Genomic DNA, 24,609 nt, shown 5'->3' on the forward strand with positions numbered 1-24,609 from the left:
TGTTTCATTACGAATTCTCAATCTCTCATTCTCCTGTCTTATTATTTTCTGCTCATATGTAACTTCGCGCCTTGCCTTCCTTCTTCTTCCCTTCTCTTTAATTGCTCGATTTATCTTTTTATCATTATCTTTACTCAGAAAATTTTTCATTTTTAAATATTCATGTGGTGAAATTTTGTTCACATTATTATCAGTTGTACCAATTATTTTCTTTTCACTAGTGTCATTTAGAGAATGTTTAATTTTTAAATCTTGTGTTAATAGAACTCTATTAATATTATTACTGGGAATATAATTACTAAAAATATAATTTTTATGTTCCTGAGTTCAATTTATGAAAAGACGGTTCTAATCATTCTCTATTATCGAATTCCTATTGTGAGACGTTCTTACTGTCGGAAAATGATTTAAGCGATTATTTTCAAACATTGACTTAAAATGGTTTCTCATTTTGTTATTATCAGTTTCATAATTTACCCGGTTTGGCATTACGTTAAATAATATAGATGTTGCAAATGCTATTGCATATACTCAACACTACCAAAAGGTTGTTGATCAACAGCTTCAAAAACTATTGTTGGTTTAAAAGGGAACAATCTAATTAAACATTTTATTTGATGCACATTTAAACACCCCTCATTAAAGCTGTCAAAAATATAAAGCCTTACTCTATCGTAATAGACACAAATTCAGTGACCATAATTGTTATTACCGCTATTGAAAAAGTCCCTTATTTCAGATAATTTATAATCAGGAAATTAAATAAAATACACAGTTAATTACACATGTGACACAATATTTATTAGTGTAAACATTAATGAAAAAAATATTAGTTATTACAAATATTGGAATTTTATTTTTGTACCGAAAATGTATTTTAACATCTATTTACGTCTGTAGTCAGGCGGAGACTAACTTCCCCTAAACCCTTTATTTATTGCTCTTCATACCTAAGACATACCTAAGTTCTGTACCCAAAATGTTTGTAACAAGATCTTTACAATATTTCTGCTAATATCTTTTTAGCTAACATCGTTGCACTTCCAACCGCTAAAAAGTATTTGAATATGTTTATCACCTTCTCTAATTGGGACAATAAAATCAAGCATTTGTACATAAAAAGCAATTTTTACTTTAATCCAATATAACCAATTTTGCCTTTTATCCAATAAAACTACCAAATATCCAAAAGAATGAGAGAACTATGAGTAACTATGAATCAGTAACTACTGATCAGCCAATATGTGCAAAAAGGACACTCTTATATGAGTAATTAGTAGTTCATTATAAATAACATATGTGACAGTCCCCGAGAGAAGGGACCTTGGCTCACCAAAACGAATTTCACAGGGCAAGCGTTTGAAGAAGAAGCAGAAACGCGGAACTCGAAGAGTGGGGCGGAACTTCTGAAAAGTCCCCCCACCACACTAACACAACGTTGTGTTTCTGTATACGTGAGCTTCGTCTACTTCGTGTATCTTCGGGTCTCACGTACGCGAAGCTCACGTACGCGAGAGTATAGTTGTGTAAGTAAAGTAGTGGGGCTGATTTCTTGAGTGCCATAATCCGCCTCGAAATGCGCTTGACATACCCATCTTCAAAATGTTATTGTGTCAAAAGCAATTATCCTAATCAGTTTTTGACTTTTGCATGTGAAAAAGCAATTCAAAATCTATCATTTACCATATAAAACTCAATATTGACCTCTGGTGAGCTAAGGTCCCTTCTCTCGGGGACTGTCACATATATACGTATTTATACCTGTATTAAAACCCCGGAACAAATACCACGAAAAAACCAACCATTGGACAATAGAACCTTTGTTAATGAGGATTAACTCTGAGGACCCAGGTAATAATTTCTTTTTACACATTTATTATATAGAAAAAAAAGATGTACCAACCCTCGGCCAATAGAACCTTTGTTAATGAAGATTAACTCTGAGTACATAATGAAATGTACAGTAGGTTTACATTGATATCGGCACGTCTGACGTCTCGAAATTTATTCCGTGTATTATCACATGAAAATATAAAGATAAAAGGCAAAAACTGAAGAGGTAATGTATATCTTTCTTTCTCACATCAATAAATATAACATATAAACATTTTCATTTAATATTGCATTTCTCTATCTAGAGGATTCAAAATAACATAAGAATATCTTCGCCTAAAAATCTTACTCTTCTTTTTTCTGTTTTCAAAATACAAAAAATATGTATATACCAGTATTAGTCCTTAGAACAATTACTACAAACAATACCAATCCTTGGACAATAGAGTTTAATTGTTACTTTGTTTACTTATGTAACATTTGAAAAATAACACTTGATAAGAGAACGACTATTCAAATTTTCCTCCAAATTCTTTTTAGGTTATGACCAAATTATGACGTATGATCAGCAGTACTGTAAACGTAAAAAAAATAATAGCAATTTTTCATATGAAACTTGACATCGTATTATAAAAATGTAAAATATTATTAAATTATGAGTGTTTTGCAACATTTGTTAACGTTATATAATGCAAAACATATATATTTACAAAGTATGAAGCAGAATATTATTATTGAAACAATGATTCATTATTTAATAATAGGTGTCCCACTGTTTAACACAAACCTTGAAAACAAGAAAAATGTATCAAGTTCCAAAAACTTGAAATTTTTCTATTTAATCACAATATAATTTAAATAGAATATATGCATTATGTGGAAAAGAGTTCAAACTTTATGGTAATACCAAAAAGTGGACAAAAATATATAAAATTGAAAAAAAAGTGATCTTATGCCATTTTGAATTGTCTAGATAGAGAAACGCAATGTTAAACAAAGAAGTACTTATGTTATATTCCTTGGTGTAAGAAAGAAAATTATGCGTTACCTATTCAGTTTTAGACTTTCTTTATAGCTTTTTCACGTGATATAGGGAGAAAGAAATATTTACCTGGGTCCTCAGAGTTATTAATTAATCCTCTTTAACAGATTGCAGGTCAAGCGTATCCTCATTTGCAAAATAAAGATATTTCTTTCTCTCTCCATAACTTGTTCTTTTCTCTGTCGCCGAAAACCCAGCAGGGGTCCGGACGGAATGAGTGAATAAATGAATACCAAGATTATTATAGTTAATTAATAATAACTAGCTAAAAGAAACGCGCGTGGTATCTATAATTTTTTATGAAAAAATAAAAATTTATTTTTATTTGATGGACACTTATTGGAATTTTATCTCACAAAAATAATATTATTTTTGCAATCGTTACTGTATTACCATTTCAACATTATGGTGTTATAATAATATAATACCTATTATTGCACAGTCATTATGACCTTTAAATTTTGTACTCAAATAAAGATTATATGCTACGATCATCGAATTGTTAGCAATACATTTAAATGACCCATCTCAGGATAGATGCAGGGTGAATTCCTATTTTGTTTACCACAAGGCGGATGAACTTAAAATCGCTTTACAATGTTAAAAAGTTCTGGATTCTTTATTTCGTCTGTGATTTCAGCACATATCATTTTATTTAAAGTTTCTGAATCGCAGATTTGTGTACGTAAACATATAGTTAAACGCACATGTGGCAATCCACGCTTTTTTCTTCTCTATGAAAGACGATACATATAAAATTGTAAATGAATAAAATTACAAGTACCTTGAGTATGCTTAAGGTTAACAGTCCATCCAGGATCACCATAAGGAAACATTGTAGGATATGTCATGGGATCAAAATTTTTCCTAACAATAAGACTAGAAATTATTTTCTTATTATTTTCTGTTGTGCATACTGAATTTACATCAACATGTAAATCCCTCTTCAATTTCTGTAGATAATTTCTTCATCTTACAGGACAAATTTTTTTCTTTGGGTATTTTCTTTTCATTCTCAGTTTCAGTAGACAGAACTCTGTTGTCATTTTTACTGGGAAAAGTCTTTAAAAAATATGAAAGGTTTAGTTTACCATTTTGAAGTTCTTTAGCTCGATTTATGAAAAGACAATTCCAATCATTCTCTACAAATCGAAATCCTAATATTAGACATTCTAACTGCCGGAAAATGATTTAATTAATTGTTTTCAAAAAATGATATCAAATGCTTGCTCATTATATTATTATCAGTTTCATAAATTAATCTTTTAATTTACACTGTTAACCAATACAGATGTTGCAAATGCTATTGCATTATACTTCACACTTAACTGTACGAATCAGTTGTTGATCAACACCTACAAAAAATTCTGTTGGTTTAAAAGGGAACAATCTAATTAAATATTCTATTTGATGAATATTTAAACACCCTGCATTAAGGCAATCAAAAATATAAAGTCTTACTCCATCGTAATAAACACAAATCCAATGACCAGAATTGTTATTACCGCTAAAAACTATTTGAATATGTTTATCTCTTTCTCTAGTTGGAACAATTAAATCAAGCATTTGTAAATACAAAGTACTTTGCATAATGAAAATAGAATTTGAATCATTTTTTAATAATTCTTGAAATTTATACATATGCATATCATTTAACATTTCATTTACATTTTCAATAATTTTAAAATCTTCATTACTTAAAATAAAATACTCTTTTATAATCGACATGGTATCCTTCTTCAACTTTTAAACTGACGATAAAGCCAATTTTCAAAACAAATCGTTTATGTTAGTTTATTGCTTTAAAAAATTTCCTTACATGTGTTTCACCTATAAAATATTTCATTAACTATAATTCAGCTAACGAATGCAACAATGATAGTCTTATATGACCGTGAATTAGCGTTGTTTAATCTTTTTCCATATTATATTATTTATTTATATTTTTTTTATTTTTATTAATATTCAAATCAATATTGAACTCACAAACTATTATTTAACCCATAAAACAACTTCAACCCTTAAAACAATATTGAAACCTCTTTCTTTCTATTTCAATACTTTTCCAAAAGTCAGCATCCTCTATTATCAAACAGTCCATATTTTTTTTCAATATCGAAATATATTCAATACCAATGTTATCCAATAACATATTTTATTATCCTCAAAATCCAAATACCTTTAATGCCAATCTTATCCAATACCAAAAATTTTTTCCAAAAACCAACTTCCACTGTGGTCAAATAATCAATATTTTTTTCTAATATAAAAATATATTCAATCCTAATGTTATCCAATATCATTTTTTATCCTTTAAATCATAATATCTTTAATATCAACATTATCCAATACCAAAAAATTTTTCCAAAAGCCAGCTTCCACTATTATCAAACAATCAATATTTTTGTTGAATTATCAAAATATATTCAATACTAATGTTATCCAATATCTTTCTTTATCCTCAAAATCGTAATATCTTTAATGCCAAAGTTATCCAATACCAAAAAAACTAAATGGATTTAAGTATTTTTTATATGAAACATTTAAGACAACCAATAGAAATAAATATCTTTTATACCAATATTATGCAATATCCATATTTTATGCATAAAAAATTATTTAATAATCAATGTTTTATCTTCAAAATACATATAAAATTATTAATACTATACAAAAATAGGAATATATTTTTTGGGCCCAATACAAAAATGAAAAAGACAAATATAATATAAGAAGATTCAACACATGCAGTAAGTTATTGATCGACAAATTACAGAAAAATATTATAAACTATATAATAATCAAGTTAAGTTACCTGAGACTATTAGAAGCTTTTTTTTAGCGACACTACTACAATGTTGTTGCAACGGTAGACGGTTGCTCTATGTTTATCTTACATCAGCAGTAGCCGTTTCACTCCATTGAGGAGAAGTGTTATACCCCCACTCTTCCAACCCGGGCCTATGTTAAGTTCTCGCGTGAGGCAGATATTACGGTAGGCCTGAGTGGCGTCCTCGGGGATAGGTGTTGGTAAGTTAAGTATGGATACACCACTTCCACTCACGAGAATTAAACGGTTATCATCTATATCACATATACAATAATAAAAAAAATTTCCTTCAACCCAAGGCTGTTTGGACGAATCGATCGATCACGGATTGGGTCCTGTAAAGGGAAGTGGTATACCTTCACTCTATCGGCCTGTCTCGGACTCAGACCTCGAGTAAGTCAATTACAGCGGTGAGCCTGTGTGGCGTTCTCGGGCTTGATGACAATATTATTTTATGACGCTTAATGAGTTTTTCAAAAAAATTATAAAATTTTTAAATATAAACATTGTTAAATTTATTTTGATATATTCGTTTTCCTCAGAAGTTCACGATTACGAGTATATATTGCTCCAATAATAATAAATATTAATATTCAAAAGTTTTATAATTTTAGTTCAATTCAATAAACCTACATGATGTGCTGTAAATCGATTTAACCCAAAGGTGCTGGCACCAAAAACTTTGTTCTTGCTTTTTATTCTCCAGTACATATAACCACATGGTGATTGTTCGAACCGGGCTGGTAAAGTGGGGAACAAAACTTCACCTTTCAGGTCAGTATTTAAAAGGTCATCGACCATCTTACAAACCCTCAACCGAAAGCTGTTTTGTCAAAACAAATTTTAGGTAGAAACCTTCGAGAACCCTAATTATCAAAGTAAAGATATATAAGTATATATAATCTAATAATAATAAGAAAATTCAAGTACTAAGAAAATGTGAATGAATGAAAGAATGAATACAAAGATTATTATTCTATAATAATAATTTGCAAGCTTAGATTAGTTTTTTTAATTTACCGTTGTTTTCATTTAACCTCCCAAGTAGCACGATATATCAACCAGATGTCACGGTTATATCACCGGGGAATGTCACCGTGACATCAGGAAAATGTCAAAATGTCCGCCTTATGGTGATATCACACGGTGACATCGAGGTGATATCATGGTGACATCGAGGTGATATGGTAACATCAAGGTGATATCACAGTCATATCACCATGATATCACAGTCATATCACCATGCTATCACCGTGATATCATGTTGATATTTTACAGGGATGTAAAATTTTTTAAAAATTATTATTTTTTATCATTTTTATTATTTATTATTATTTTTTAAATTATTAAAAATTTTAAATCCCTGTAAAATATCAACATGATATCACAGTGATATCACGGTGATATCACAATGATATCATGTTGATATGACTGTGATATCACCTTGATGTCACCATGATGTCACCATGATATGACCTCGATGTCACTGTGTAATATCACCGTAAGGCGGACATTTTGACATTTTCCTGAGGTCACGGTGACATTCCCCGGTGATATCACCGTGACATCTGGTTGATATATCGTGCTACTTGGGCTCATAAGAGGATTGAATTTATAGCATGGTGTTATTAAAGCAATAGTATATGCTATAGATTCTATAGAATATGCTTTAAATTAAAAAACTTTTTCCATTGACTTAAAAACATATACTATGGATTTTAAAGCATATGCTGTTAAATTTAAGAACTTTTTTCATTTACTCAAAAGCAAATTCTATAGATTCGAAAGCATATACTTTTGAATTTAAAAACTTCTTTCTTTGATTCAAAAGCATATTCTGTTGATTCAATAAAAATACCTTTATATTAACATAGTTTTCAGTCAATTTAATAAATATGCTTATGTTTCAATGACAGTGACACTATCGAATCATTAAAATCGGTGTTTTCAAAACAATGACATATACGTTAGGCAGCCCGGTAAAGAATCAAACCCATATGTCATTGATACAATAGCATTTTTTTCTCAGTGTAGTAATTGTGTATTCAATTAATAAACAATTCAAGTTCGATCCCAGCTTCATAGATATTTTTTCATTAATTCTGTATAATTTAAAGGAATATAAAAGTGAACTTGAAATAAATTTAATACATTATTACTGTATTTCAACTTAGAAAATATAGTGAAAGAAATGTCTATTTAAAAAGATCTGAAGGGATGTAAAAAGGAAGTCCAAAAGACGTCTTTTAGACGTCCCTTTTATGTCTTTTAGACGTCCTATTAAATTTTTTTTAGTTGTTTTTATGATGTCTTCGAGACTTTACTATTATAGTCCCCGGACAAGATGAGACGTTTTTAAGACGTTTCTGTGCCTACTTAGAAATCTCTTGGCTTATTACATTGGCACTGCTACCAACTTAAAATCTGCCAAAAAATACAATTTCTGAGTAGGTACGTTCTTTCCTCTTTTCCCAATTAGATACGTTCTAACCTCCTTTTCTAAAATATTTTAACACTTTTCTAGTTAGGCACTATTTTGCTTTTGTTCTCCAAATAGGTATGATATTGCGCTAATACGACGATTTTACAAAATTGATTACATTTACATACCTGTAGAAAATAGTCAAGGTAAATTTGATGTTCTGAAGCAATTTTCATCTCACTTTTGGATAGTGATAACAGTGAGTCATTCATTTTGTTAAGTGGTTCATTTAAACGTGAGGAAATTATACTGGCTGAATAATAATTATACATCAAGAGACTGAAAATCATTGTACTTATGAAACTGATGCGATAATATGACTTATTAGGCAAGAATGCTGATCCTAATATAAAAAATGAATTGCGATAAATACTTAATTATAATTGTGTATAGAGCTTATATTTATGGTTTTAAAAAATGAGTAACAACGATGAGTAAATACAATGAGTATTAAGATAACTTTTTAATAATTGCTAATTGAGAGGGTAATTGGTCTAGTGACCAATACTTTGAGCATGCCACACAACACATCTGCTGGTCAAAGTAAAAACATAGTAAGTCTATTTTTTGATAAGTTAGAAAGTTGATAGCACAGGCCAAACGATTTTCACCCTCATGAAGAAGCGACTTGCTATAGGTTTTTACTTTGGACATTAGATTTACATTTGCATTACATTTTAGTTTACATTAGACTTTATATTTTCTAAATATTTCCTGAATATTTCATTGAAAGATTTGAAATATTTCAGTGCAAAATCCATGGAATGTTGATGAAAACAGGAAAATATCCGCCTATTGAGATATATAACTGTGCAATTTTGTTGAAATACCATGCTTAATACTCCAGCACTATTACATTTTAAGACTTTGTAATATCCAGGAAAAATTTCAAACAAAATTTTTCCTTACGAATTAATCGGTATTATTTAACATATCAATGTCCATAGGATTCTAAAAAACTAAAAAATACTGCGTGGCTGTACATGCTATAGAAACTGAGATCGACCATTTAAGTTTGTCTTCATTTAAGTTGAAAAATTCCAAAATATTTTAATGAAATATTTATGCGACAAACGCTGAAATATTTCTTCACATGCAGACATTTCCCTGATTTTAGAAATATTTCAGTAAAATATTCACGAAATATTTAAGAAATATTATATATTTTTTGTGTGGGTCAGTCTATTGTATTTGAATAGATAAGACCATTTATTAAAATTTATATAATTTATATATTGAAGGTTGTGATGATAGTAAATTTTTGTTCGCGAAATATACTCGCCAGAGCTAGGATTCTAAATCACTGCAAACTTTATCAGGATTGAAACATTTAAATTATTTAGTTATTATTTTGATAACTGCTTGTGGTTACTGCGATAAGTCAAACAGAGTTTAATTAAAATTAAAAACAATGGAAATTTCGTTAGTATATTATATTACCTTGTGCGTGAACAAAGGGTTTTGAAAAAAAAAATTTCTAGAAATGGCGATAATTTTTCCTCCAAAATCGTGATTTTAGGGCTTTAAAATTTGGTTTTTTTACCAAAAAAATATTAATTTTATTTCAAATTTAAATTGCTTCTTTCACGCACTAGCTTTTGTATGTATAAAGAACCCCTGAAAATTTCAGCCCGAACGGTTTAGCGGTTTTAAAAAAATCACAGTCACCGTAACCGTAGTTCTCAAAAATTACGATTTTGAGATAATAGCCTTTAAAGTTTCCAAACCCCTAGATGTGTTTAAAAATGGTGGTATTTCTCACTCGGAGGTTTTTGGGGTCGCTGACTACGAATTTGAACTTATTTTTTCAAAAAACAAAATGGCGGATCCAATATGGCAGACGACTTTTGAAAAAATTGATCCAATTGGCCTGAAATAATTTAAAGTTTAACTTTTTAATTTCAAAATGGCTGATCAAATATGGTGGAAAATTTTTTTTCAATTAAAACCCAAATATACATGAGACATTCTTCGTCAACGGGACTACCCTGCTCTCCAAAAATGGTTTATGTTTAAATTATCGGACATAGACTTAAAATTTAGGTAATAAGGAATACTTTTAAATGCCGAATGGCACTTTTTGAAAATTCCAAATGACGGCTGAAATTTGGCGGGCGAATTTTCAAAAATTAATTTATTTCGCTTGAAACTTGTTATTCGGGGGTTTTTGGGGTCGCTGATTACAAATCTGAAGTCAGAATTTCAAAATTCAATATGGCTGATTAACTATGTCACGAAAACTATTTTAAATTCAAGAGATTTTCTAGAAATTTGAAAATTTTTTAAAAAAGGTCTCTGTGTTTACAGGGTTGACACTGTCATCATAATCAAAATGATGCCCGCATTACTTTTTTTTATTTTTTCAAATTTTTACATTTTTTTGGCTTTTAATATTTTTTTTTGTTTTCAGTTTTCTTTTAAACTTCTAATAAAAGATTGTAGTGTCATTTTGGCTATTTGAATACTTTATCATCAATAAATTTTTGTTACCTAAAACAGTAAAGGAATGACTTTTTTGAATCTCAGGAACTGGAGGAGCAGAATTAAACCTTGCATTCCTAGATCTCTTGACTTTTTCGTATTCCACTTTTCGATAGAAAAAAAACAGTTATCTTTTTAAACTTATCCTTAGCCCAATCGTATAGCTTATTAGCAGTTGTTATTGCCTCGGCCGGTTTAACTAAAAGGCTGGCTCTTGCAGCGTCTCTTTTAAAAACAGCACCAATGCCATCACATGCATTTTTTCTGTGGGCAATTGCATGGTAATGCCATTCAGCTACTATACCAAAATCGTCTTCATGATGTACCAAGCTGCAAATTTGGTATCTATTTTTAAAATGCTGCTTAGCACCGTCACTAAAATAAATTATTCTTTCGACATCCAAATTTTCTTTATTTCTGGAATTAATAGTTTTTAAATGGTGTAGATTGCAGAAGTATCATGTTGAGTGCTATCTGATAGAAAAACGAAACTTTTGTGCTCTAATTTAGAGTTTCTTTTTAAAATAGCAAACCGCAGTGAATATAGTGCACTGATCGTTGTTGAAGTGAAAATCCTGAACCGCATCTTGTACCACATACTTGTAATTTTCGGAAAAATCTAAAATCACTAAAACTTGATTTTCACAAAGATTGTTTTTCAGATCTTCAAAGTACTGGGCTTGCTGTTTTGCAATAAAAGAATGCATCTTTAAATTTCGAAGCTTTCGACATAATTCTTCAACAAAATCTTCCGAAGAAAGTAGATGAGTGTTTAAAGCGCACCTGTCAGTTCCTGTCCATTGATTGAATTCGACTTGACGAATATTATTATCTTCTAAACACTTTATCAAATGATTCGATACTTTTTTCGTACTAGGACAATTTTTGCATTCATCAAGATGCCATTCATCTGTCTCATTTTCACATACAATTTGTGAGATACAGTCTCTGTAATTTTTCAATGGCATCTCTGATTCAATTGTCAGACTTTTAATGTCCATTACATCAATCATCAAATTGAAATTTTGGTGGTGGGTGCCAAGACAAACTGCGTGTGTTCCAGAACTTCCCTTAAGTATGTAATGCTTAGGCCGCAATTGTATTATTTGACTTGTTTATTTAAAGTGTTTAATTGTTTATTTGAAGTGTTTAAGATATTTTTCAGTTTTGTCTATAAAATGCCAAAAGTTTTATCAAATACACATTTTGATAGATGTTGTAATCCTTATGGTCAGGATGGGCATACAAGCAAGAGATTATTAAACTTCAGAGTGCTCGACTTATGGTAACGTAAACAAAATATATAGAACGCCATGCGCCCTCAGAAAAATGGAAATGTCGGTAAATATAATAGTAAATGATGAAAGAGGTTGACCAAGAGATGGAGCAATTAGTGTTATTAGTGGTTATTGAAATGTCAAAACAAATATTTTATGACAGAATGTAAACAAAGAAATTGCTAAAAGGATGACTGTGAGACAGTTTTATTGAATAAAGAAATTAAGGTAAGTAAAAACAATTTCCCTTTTAATAATTTGTATTGTAAATATTAGTATTGTTATTTTGAAAATTTGTAACAGTATTTTTAATAATTTTTGTCTAACCTCAAATTGAAAATAGTAGAAAACAATTTCCAATTATTTTTTTGTGCAATAAATAATAAATAAAGAGTAGAATTTATTATTTTTAATCGAAAAATTATTGGAAACTTTTAATCTATTTATTATTAACTTATTTAATGAATTTTATTTTGTGAATTAAATTTGTAATTTATTTTTTTATTTAATTTATTATTATTATTATTATTTTTTATTTAATTTATTTTTTTCAGTCAAAAAAAGACGTTATTAACTATACAAAAAACAAATTTTATTGCTCAATGTCCCTTCAACGTTGCCACGCTACGTGGAAACCTGGAGAAGCTGGAATTGTCAGGGAATTTTTTTGAAACTTGAGAAAACCTGCAAGTCAGGGAATTAATTTTTAAAACCTGGAAAATAGCAAAGTTTTAACGAATTTGCATCGAAGCCTGACTTTACTCTATGTTTTTTGTATTTACAAAATTCTATTTTTAATTTGTTGATTTTTACAATATCTTTTTAGGTAGTTTCCGTTTCCCATTATTCTAAATCTCCATTCTTTTTATTTTCATTTGCATTCCAAGTTTTCTGAATTTTGACTCTTCTGAATTTATATTTTGCCGAATCTTAAATGAAAATTTTCTGAAATTTATTTCTCCAAGTTTTAATTCATCCAAATTTAGTTCTTTAAATTTCAATTGTTTGAGGATTTCAATTTTATTCAATTTCCGGTATTTAAAAATCTCCGCTTATTTTTTTTTATTTTTCACAATTTTTATTATCTCATTTTTATTTTTCCGAAATTTACATTTTTAAATTCATTTTCATTTCAATTGCGAGTTTTAAAATTTTTTACTCTTCTAAATTTGAATTGTAGCAAACCTAAACTACACTTTTTTAAAATTGATTTTGCAAGTTTATATTTTTCAAAGTTTAGTTTTCTGAATTTCTGCTATTTGAAAAATTGTTCCTTTTATTTTCTTATTTATCAACATTTTTTTGTCAGGTTCTTAATTTTGTTAAATTTTGACTATTCTAAATTATAGTTTTAACAAATCTGAAGTGGGATTTTTCTAAAAGTTGGTTTTTTAAGTTTCTATTTTTCGAAATTTTGTTTTTTCAATTTTAATTGTTTGTGAATTGTAATTTTATTTAACTTCTGGTATTTCGAAGATACTCTTATTTATTTTTGAATTTTTAAGAATATATTTTTTGTCTATGTTTCAAGTAAAAATTTCTTTTTATTCTTCCCAACTTTAATTTTTGAAACCTGGAAAATCGTAAATTTTTAACGAATGTGAATCAGTGACTGAATTTTTCTGATTTAGTTAAATTATACCAATGAATTAGTAAAAAAAAATTTTTTCGCTATTGACATGAAAAAGTGTCTTTTTTGTGCCTGTTTTGGGCAGATAAAGTAGCACTTTTTAAGGCAGTTTGGGCCAACTGCCTAAAAAAGACTTTTTTAGGCAGAAAACTGCCCTATAAAGACTTTTTTAGGCAGTTGTTAATTTTTGCATAATTTTTGTTTTGCTTTTATTTTATTTATCAATTTTTATTATTTTGTGTTATATACTATTTCATATATATTATATTATATATTATATAAATATATATATATGGGAGATTCCATATGAAGTGATCAAGGTGAAAAAAGTTTTTTCTCCTATCATGCCCAAACATAGGGCATTTTGTAATACTATTAGATGGTAATTTTTGGTAAAAATATTTTTCTATTTTAACCAATATTTTTTAGGGGGGAGGGGGTGGAAGTTTTAGGATACCCTTTACTTTAATAATTTCTATCTCTCACACAATTGAATAAAAATTTTTTGCCAATATCAGTTTTGATAGGTTTTTTATGCCCTTTTTATTTGTAATATGCATTTTTGAAAAAAAAATTTTTTGACCAAAAAAAATGAAAGTCAAAAATAAATTTGACTTTTTTGGGGTGACAGACCCGATTTTTTTTTAAACGAAAGCTGAGGTTTTTTCCTATAAGGACATATAAACGAAAAAGTGGGACTAGAACGATTAACCTTTGAAAATTAGAGATTTGTAGTTACTTGAACGCTGCGAGCTACCGTAAAGGGTATCCTAATCCTATCCTTGATCACTTCATATGGAATCCCCCATATATAACATATTAATTCATTTATAATTTAATATATTTATAATATATAATACATAATACATAATATATATATATATATATATATATATTTCTTTAAAATTGTTTCACTTTTTCATAACAATGACGAAAAAAATAGCGTAAGTGGCTCGCACGTAGTAATTTTTAGGTTCGGATGATTTCAATACTCGCTGTCTGTGCGACTTCGGTTCGACTTGGCTCGCTTTCGGCTCGTCTTCGTCTCACCTACGTCACACTAACGACAGCTCGTACTGAAAATTACATCCTCACCTAAAAAGTACTACTTTACGTGCTTGACACATAATATACTATTATTAATTGATCATAAAAATTTAACGAAATGATTTCAAAAATTCAAGCCTTTATTAGATGACCAAATGAAAAGAAATAAATAAATTTATGTACACTGAGAGAAGTCCGGGAACTAAGACGGCCTGTGCCAGTCTTGAGTGGGACTTTTCGTTGTTCCTATGCTAACTTTCGAGTCGGGAAGTCTCACGCCCCGGTGTGAAACGTCCCGAAGCGCGGGACTACTTCCAGTTTTTGCCACCAGTTGTTCGCCTCACTTGAGTTGACAGCGTGCTCTGTTCGCGAGGTGTTCGCGAGAATATATAACAATTGTGTTTTATTTAATGTGAAATTTTTAAACTGGAAGAATTTTTAAGAAAGTATGATTTTGAAGAACTACAAGAGACCTTTATGTGTAAGTACTTCAGTCATATGTGTATAAATAATGTGTATTCTTTTCGTACTTGCATAACCTAACCTATAAAAGAAAACAATTTTTTTTCCTTTTCCTCTTTATTTTTAGACAAATAGGAATTAATGCTTAAAACTAAAAGAACCTTTCATAATATCGCTTATCTTTTATGTATTAGTGCTACATTTTTTTTGTTTTGATTTTTTTAGCGAATGGTGTGGACGAAACGAATTTCTTTTTATTAAACGATGAATCTGTGATGTTAATTTTAGCAGAATTTCCCGGCATTTTATTAATATTTCTCAGTAAATTTAATTTTGAAAAGGGGGCTATGTTAAATAATCATTCATTATCAGAACTTGCAATGGACGTGGACGAAATTTCATTGCATGAAGAGCCTGTTGCTACTCATGGTGAATGTGATTTAGTTTCTAATCTACTAGTCAATTATATTAAATAAAATTTTAGTGGAATTTTTTTATTTAATTATGTTAATTTTGTGAAATTAATTATTTGCTTTCAGAAGAGTTTAGGTTTAAAGAAAACGAACTTTTTCATTTTTTATCTGGTAGTTTAAAAGGGCAAGTTGTTTTAGGCAAATATAAAGCGACAAAAGAAGTAGACTACGCGAAGTTGAAAGATCTTGTAATTTATAAGAAACTTCAAGAAAATAGTTTCGATTACAAGTAAGTTTAATTTTTTTACATTTTTTTAAAAATAATTTGTTATCTAACGGTTATCAAATAAATATTTATATTAAATAAATGTTATTTGATTCAATTAAATAGTGACAAAGCTGAAGTCCACAACGCTTTTTATCAACGATTCAAGAAAATTAACATTTTTTCAAGCAGAAAATAATAATTTTTACTTCCTATAAACTTTTCTTTTTAAAATTGCCGATAAAATAATACAAAAAATTTGTTTGGTTGAAAATTAAAGATTAACTGTAATCTAAAAAATGTTCTTTTATTAATCGTTGATCGTAAACGTCGTAGACTTCAACATGGTTAAATCGTATTGATTTTAAATACAGTTTAATTAATTTAAATACTAAATTTGTTTCAACTAAATATTTACTTCATCATAGTCAGATAATAAATTATTTTAATTAAATACATTTTTTTCGATGTGAGATAAATACTTTTTTGCATGCATGATCACTTTATTATGAGTCTAATTTATGCTTGTTTTTAATAAGTACAAGTAAAGCCGTTATTTAAAATGTGTATTAAATTATAACTATATTGAAAATGATTGTAACAATTATATTGCATGTTTCTATTTCATAACTCATCAATTACAAAATTTTTAAATGTATTTTCTTGCATGTGTAATTACTTATTGTTAGTCTTTAATTTATGCTTGTTCTTAATAAGTATGAGTTAAACTGCCATTTTGAAACGCGTATGAAATAAAAAAATACGACTATACTTATAAAGTGATACTTGATTCTCCAAAATAAATACTTTTCAATACTATTCTAATAATATCATTTTTTTTAAGAATCACATCTGAAGAGTTTATTGAAATTCGAAAAGAAATAACTGAATCTACTGAAGACCCAAAGTATTTTTATGAGGCACATTACATAAATTATATGAAAGAAGCTGTCGGTGCTCGCGGTATACTTTACAATTATTATAAAGCTGTGAGAAAACAATTAAGAGACGCAAATCTCTTGCAATTTGAACGTGAAGATAATGATACTTTTCATTCCGAGAATGATTTACCAGGTTATAAAAATATTAATTTGATTAAAAGGATTTTAAAAAATTGATGTTTTAAATTAATTTTTATTATATGTATTATTTTATATTTTTACTAGAAGAAGAAGTTGATTTAAAATGCTTAACTGATTCAAAGCAAAATCAATATAACGCAGGAAATATTATTCAAGCATGGACAAGCAGTTACCAAACAAGAATTCAATCTCTTGTAAAAGATAAAAAGATCGAGCCATTAAATAAGTATTTAAAAAGTTTCGTGTATTTAATTAGTTTTATTTTTACTTTTTGTGTACTTCACTAAAAATATAGTGCACTGAAGAAAACATATTATTTTGCTTTTCGTTGATTAAAACTTCACATTTTAGGTATTTTAGTAATATTTATCTAATTAAAATGCATTTTTTTTGTTCATAGAAACTTATAACGGTGTTTTAGCGCTTTCGCTGCTTCCAATTTCTTTTAAAGTCTCGAAAACCGTCAAACTTCAAATTTCGCAACCTGTTGAGCTGTCAAACATAGAAATTCCGAAAACCGCAGGAGCAAAAGGATCGAAAGCCAAGAGAGGATTAAAAACGAAGGTTCCGAATAATTCTCAAATTAAAAATCATAAAACTGTCAACGTATCGAAATCTGAAATTTCGAAATCTTTTATATTGTTTGTAGAAGTAAGTTAAATAATTTACTTAATTAACAATAGGGTAAATTTTCGAGAATTTTAGACGACGCGTGAATTTGATAATTTTTTTCTCAGCAGCAAAAGTATTTTACAATTTTGAATTTCATATATTTAGACGAAGAATTTAATACTGATTAATATTGTTATTTTTATAAAATAAATTTAAAGTTTAGATAATTGTATTTAAATATCAATTGAGCAAAAATGCCATTTCTCGATGGTTACATATACAAATTTCTCGACGATTCGATCCAATTCTGTAGGGTATGACATTTTTAGCATTTTCTTATTTAAGAAAAATAAAGTAAAATTTCTATAAATATTGCATATTGAAAAATAACTTTTTTCAGGTATTATTTAAAATATTTTACATTTTAAATACAATTTTACTAATTTTAAAATAAAAATAAATAAATAAACCTAAAATAACCTTTAAATAACCTACCTATAAGAGTTTTGAATACGTAATTAAAAATATAAAGATTATTTATAAATTAATTTTATTTTTAAATTTTCAACAATGTACTATCTGTATAAAAAATAAAGTTACGACTATCGGAGAATTAGTGCACCAGCGGTAACCGATGTATTTACCTTAATATTATTATTATTTATTTTTAAGAATTGTTTATTATTTTTGTGCAGGACTTGGCAGACGTCGACAGAAAAAGAGAAGGATACGAAAATTGGCTGTCATCGTACGGTCAAGCGATTCTGCCCTATATTATATTTTGTGGATCAGTAGATGATCTAATCGAATGTAACGTCGTTTTAAAGCAAGAAAAATATTCCTTTTCTGACCCTTTAAAAGCTGTCGAAGCATGTCTTAAATGCCTGACTGCTTTACGTAGATGGCCTTATTTATGTGACTTTGTGTGGGGATTTATTCAAAAGTCAGTATATGAATTTGAACCCAACAAATCATTCTTGACTGTTGTTCATTTTATCAACGAGATTAAAAAACAAACATAGTTGCACGCATTCTGAACAAGTTCCTTTTAAAAATTTTGTTTGTTTTAATTCATGTTATTGATAGCCTCAAAGGCAAACTACAAAAGTGTCTTTGTAAATATTTGCAGTGGATTTATTTTTCATTGTTTTTAAATCATGGATATAAAGAAAATATTAAACTACATTTTGTCTTTTGTCTTATCACTGTACGGGAATCCTAGTCTGCCAAGAAAAATAGTTCAAGATGTAATTGAATTTTTGGATAACTTTGTCCAAAATGTTTTTATTTCATCTCTGAAAAGTGAAATTCTTGAAATCTTAGAAAATGAAAACATTTCTGATAGTACTGCGAAGAAAATTAATAAGTGTTTTGATGACCATGGTTCAGTCTTCACAAAGGTATCAACTGAAGCCAAAAGATTTAGCCTGTTACGACAAAAGGGATTTATAGATTTTGAAAAATTTAAAATTGGATCAACTTTTATCGATAAATTAGTTGGGAATGATGTATTGCTTGTACCACATGATTTGTATGCTATTCACGTACCGCTTAGAAAAACTGTGAAATTATTTTTACAAATACCCGGAATGTTGCAACAGATTGTAGATTATGTTGAAATATTACGGCAAGAATCACAAATTATTTCTAACTTAATGCAAGCTGAACTTTGGCTAAACGTATATTCTAACATTGGGAATACTCTTGTACTTCCTCTTTTTTTGTTTTATGACGATTTAGAGACAGGTAATCCTTTAGGTAGTCATGCTGGGTCACACAAATTTGGGGCTTTATACGCTTCGATTGCATGTCTTCCACCACACATTGCTTCACGATTAACTAGCATTTTCTTAACTACATTGGTACACACAGAAGATAAGAAGAAAGTCAAAAATGAAAATATATTTAGAAAAATTACAGAGGAAATCAATTTTCTTCAAACTACAGGAATTTACGTCAATGTAATTAATGTTTTCCGTCATGTAAAATTTCAATTAGTATTAATACTCGCTGATAACTTAGGTCTAAACAGCATTTTTGGTATGGTTGAATGTTTCAAAGCTAATTATTTTTGTCGTATATGTAAAGCTTCTTTTGCAGATTGTGCAATTATGACAGTTGAAAACAATTCAGTTTTACGAACGCGTGAAAATTACGAAGCTGATGTTAAAAAAATTTTTTTTCAGAAACCGGTATAAAAGAATCTTGCTGTTTCCATAAAATAAATAATTTTCATATTGCACAAAAATAAGTATCGACATCATGCACGATTTGCTAGAAGGAGTATGTAAATACGTTTTGCAATATGTTTAATATAATTTAATATTTGTTGAGAATCTATTTTCATTAGAATATTTGAATGCTCAAATTGCAAATTTCGATTTTGTTTCTATTGAAAACTGCAACATTCCTGTAATAAGTGAGAAAAATGTATTAAAGAAGAAAGTGAAGTTAAGAATGTCAGCATCAGAAATGCTTTGCTTTGTTCGATATCTTGGCCTACTCATTGGTGATAAAGTTTCTGAAGACAATAAAAGTTGGAAGCTTTATAAATATTTACGAAAAATTATCGACATTGTAACGTCTTCTCGTATCATTCGATCAGATGTCAAAGTTCTGGAAAAATTAATACAAAAACATAATCAACTTTATATTGATCTCTTTGACGACTTGAAATCGAAATTCCATAATTTAGTACATTACCCGCGAATTTTATTACTCAACGGTCCGTTGATACATTTCTGGTGCATGAGATTCGAATCATATCATCTACAACTTAAAGCTAATGCCCTATCAACCAGTTCACGAGTTAATTTATTAGTTACTGTTGCGACTAAACAAATATTAAAAGTTTGTGAGACAATTCATGCCTTAGAATGTGAAAGTATTTACAAATTCGGTAATCGTTTTAATATTGATTCAATAGAAAAAAATTACTTTTTTACAATAGAAAATACTCAGGATACCGAATGTTATGATCAAGTTAAAATTTATAATAATGGCTTTAAAATTAATATTAATATTTTCATAAATATTTATCATAATAAAAAAACTAATTTTAGCAAAGTTTAAATTTTATTTAATTAATTCTATTTATTTTAATTTTATTTCTATTTTATTTCTATTAATTTTCATTGGTTAAGGGTGGAGATTAATATTTTCATAAATATTTATCATAATAAAAAAACTAATTTTAGCAAAGTTGAAATTTTATTTAATTAATTCTATTTATTTTAATTTTATTTCTATTTTATTTTTATTAATTTTTATTGGTTAAGGGTACTTATCCCCTTAACATAACCTCAAACTAAAAAATAATTTCTAAAAGAACTAAAAATATATTTAAATTTGATTTTACCCAATTTTGAAAGGTTTAGTTGTATAATTTTCAGAAAAAATTATTTTAAGTTAAAATTTATTACTAAATAATAATTAATTAACTTTTTGGGTTTTTTCTTAAAAGTTTACCTACGAATCGTAATTTTTATCCAACTTTAATAAACAAAAGCTTATTTTACTCTCTGAAAGAATCTCTCCAACTTTGTTCGTTGAATTTAATTGAAAATATTTTGTTCAAAAGTTATTAAAAAAATAAAGAATTGTTTATTTATAAATTTTGAACAAAATTTTGTTACCAAAATTTAACGAACAGAATTGTAGAGAAACTTTCAGTGTAAAATGAGCTATTTTTATAAAAATTGGTTAAAAATTACAATTTGTAGGTAATTTTTAAGAAAATCCACAAAAAGTGAATTAATTAATTAATTAAAAAATTAATTTTTAATATATTTTTAATTTAAATAAAAACTATTTTTAATTTTGAGGTTATGTTGCGGGGATAAGTATCCCTAATAAGTTATTCCAAATCCCTACTCGAAAAAGAATCCGCTTGTTATTTATTTTTAGTATTATATTTCAAGACGTAATTGATATCCGCAATTCGGAACACATCTGTTCCCGCAAATGCGGGAGCAATGTTCAACAGCACCCGATTACGAAACAACTCTAGCGCGACAACCAGAATAGCTCAGAGCGACGTCTAGCGGGAGATCTTAGTTCCCGGACTTCTCTCAGTGTACCCAAATATTTTTATTCCTTGATAAATTTATAAATTTGTCTTTTGCCAAAAAAAATGGAAAAATTCCATTTTTTAGCCTGGACAACCTGAAAAAGTCATTAAATTTTTGATAATTTATAGAATGTGTGGTTTCTAAAATAATTTCACATAATCCGTTTAAATTGGAAATAAAAAAATCCAATTTCGGTCATTTATATTTTAATGACAAAAAGAAGAAATGAAAATAATTCCGACAATATGTTCAGTATTGCTGTCATTCATTAAATATTTTTCTTTTATAATAATAATGTAAAATTATGAATGAATTAATTAATTAATTACCGAAAAACGAGCATTATTGTAAAAGAAAAAAATTTCATTGTTAAATGTATTGTTGTATCATATTGTATTTCATTTCAGGGTACATTTTTCAAAATAATTTATACTAGTTTATTGAAATTAAAAATTCAAAAAGTTTCCACTTAGTGCCGGTTGCATCAAAGAACGAAATCTTCTTTCAAATTGGGTATTTTTACCAAATTTTAATGCCAAAAACAACAATTGAAAAAAATATTGATAAAATACCTTTTACTTATCCAGGTAACTGTTTTTTAAAAAAATAAAACTGTATAATCATTTCCACAAACAATACTATTCATTTCCACGATTTTCAAAACAGCGACAATTAAGCGTATTCATACGCTTTAAAATGAAACGTAAATGACCTGAAAATAAAACAGTTTCAATATTTAATGTTTTCTTCTATGACTATACATCTTGCTTTAATTTATTGCGTGTATATTTCAAAATAATTTATTGTAGTGCGTTAAAACTTAAAATTAAAAAATTGTCACTGAGCTCCGGTTCTATCAAATAACAAAACTGTCTTTGAGTTTCGATCTCTCAAATTTCAATTACAAAAACAAAAAATTAAACATAATTCTGACAATATATTATGTAATCCTCTTTTCCACTAAATTACGATTTAAAAGAATTAATCAATACAATTACATAGAAAAATTGTGCTTTCAAGATTGATACAACATAATTAGCGCTTAAATAATTGAGAAAAAACCTTGAATGACTTTAAAATAGACAAATTCTATTGTTATATTTTTTTGTTGTATCTTATTTTAATTCACTGTGTATTTATAAAAATAATTAAGAAATAAATTACAAATTTAATTCACAAAATAAAATTCATTAAATATGTTAATAATAAATAGATTAAAAGTTTCCAATAATTTTTCGATTAAAAATAATAAATTCTACTCTTTATTTATTATTTATTGCAAAAAAAAAATTGGAAATTGTTTTCTACTATTTTTAATTTGAGGTTAGACAAAATGATTAAAAATACTGTTACAAATTTTCAAAATAACAATACTAATATTTACAATACAAATTATTAAAAGGGAAATTGTTTTACTTACCTTAATTTCTTTATTGAATAAAACTGTCTCACAGTCTTCCATTTAGCAATTTCTTTGTTTACATTCTGTCAATAATTATTTGTTTTGACATTTCAATAACCACTAATAACACTATTTGCTCTATCTCTTGGTCAACCTCTTGCATCATTTACTATTATATTTACCGACATTTCCGTTTTTAATTTCTAGACGGAATCTTCAAGCTTCTACAATGACAACAAATTTTTGAACCTTCCGGAATATTCGGAAATTTAAGTCTCAAATTCTTTGATTAAACACGTAATCCCTTGCCTGTATGCCCATCCTGACCATAAGGATTACAACATCTATCAAAATGTGTATTTGATAAAACTTTTGGCATTTTATAGACAAAACTGAAAAATATCTTAAACACTTCAAATAAACAATTAAACACTTTAAATAAACAAGTCAAATAATACAAAATCAGAAAATAAACTCAAAAAAAATTGTTTTATTTATTACTTTTTAATCAAAATTTATTCGTGACAAAATTGATTAAACATACAACATGAATGTTTAGTTGTCAGATTAAACAAATAACTGTCAACTTGACAAATGAACATTCATTTTTAAGAATTTTTTTTATTTTAGATTTTTGCAATTTTACGTGTTTTATTAAAAAATCGGAAACTTAATTTTTCAAATATTCCAGAAGGTTCAAAAATTTGTAACGATAATGGATTTTTAAAAATTTCGTATAGAAATAAGATTGAAGTTATAAAAGAGAATGAAAATAAGTCAATAAATCCAATGGAAGCACTTCTACAACTTCGTGTTTCAATTCTGATGATTTAAAATAAAGAATGAAAGAAGAAATTAATTTTTAAGAAATTATAGATGGACTGAAATAAAAATTTTTGAATTTTATGTTACATGACGCGCAGAGATTATAAATTTTAACTGTTGTTCCATAACCTTGAAGTTTGAAAAAGTTTGCCAAGAAATTTATAGTTGTTTTAAATAATTCTATAGAAAAGCAAAGTAAATGAATTCTGTAAAAGGCTTTTAGCGAAAATAACACTAAAATACGACAATAATCAACGAATGCAACAGTATGAAATTGTATTGAATTTTATAAAAGCGACATTAATAGCAGAATAATGTCTTGTGTAAATACCAGTTAAAGTTTATGCAAATTGATTAAAATACTCAATTTCTTCTAAAGATTTTTTTGCAGAATTCTGTCATAGGCTTGCGAAATTAAAATCATATTCATTATTACAAAGCAGAAAATTTAGTATATAAAAATCGGAAAAGTAATATTTGTGACATTCAATTCTATATAAAAATATTCGCAAGAAACTTCACGAAAATTACAGAAAATTTCTCGGGAATCCATTTTTCCGATACTGGTCAGGGAATTTCTAGGGAATTTTCCGAGAATCAATACTGTGAGAATATTCAGGTATATTATTAAGTAGAAAAAATCAGTACATTTATTTTTTTCTAGAAAATTATTATTTGGTACAAGTTGCTCTTCAAATACTTATAGTACTAAGATTTCACATTAGAAAGATATAACAGTGACAAATCTGTGTAACACAGAAACCTTTTTTCAAAATTTTCAAGTTTACGAAAATCTCATGAAATTAAAAAATATCGTCCGATATATTTTACACGGTAAGAATTATTGAAAATTGAC

General features: G+C 27.8%; 1 protein-coding gene across 1 annotated transcript in view; it reads right to left on the minus strand.

The window, feature by feature from the left end:
* The window catches only part of LOC127279019 (glutamate receptor ionotropic, kainate 1-like), a 211,557-nt gene that overhangs the window by 115,422 nt on the left and 71,526 nt on the right, over positions 1–24,609 (minus strand). Inside the window, exon 5 of the mRNA XM_051301091.1 lies at positions 8,316–8,530. Within this exon, the coding sequence (XP_051157048.1) occupies positions 8,316–8,530 (215 nt within the window). The remainder of the gene's footprint in view (positions 1–8,315; positions 8,531–24,609) is intronic.

This window comes from Leptopilina boulardi, unplaced genomic scaffold, assembly GCF_019393585.1.
Source record: "Leptopilina boulardi isolate dan_hultmark-lab unplaced genomic scaffold, ZJU_Lbou_2.1 LbouV2_213, whole genome shotgun sequence".
Lineage (NCBI taxonomy): Eukaryota > Metazoa > Arthropoda > Insecta > Hymenoptera > Figitidae > Leptopilina > Leptopilina boulardi.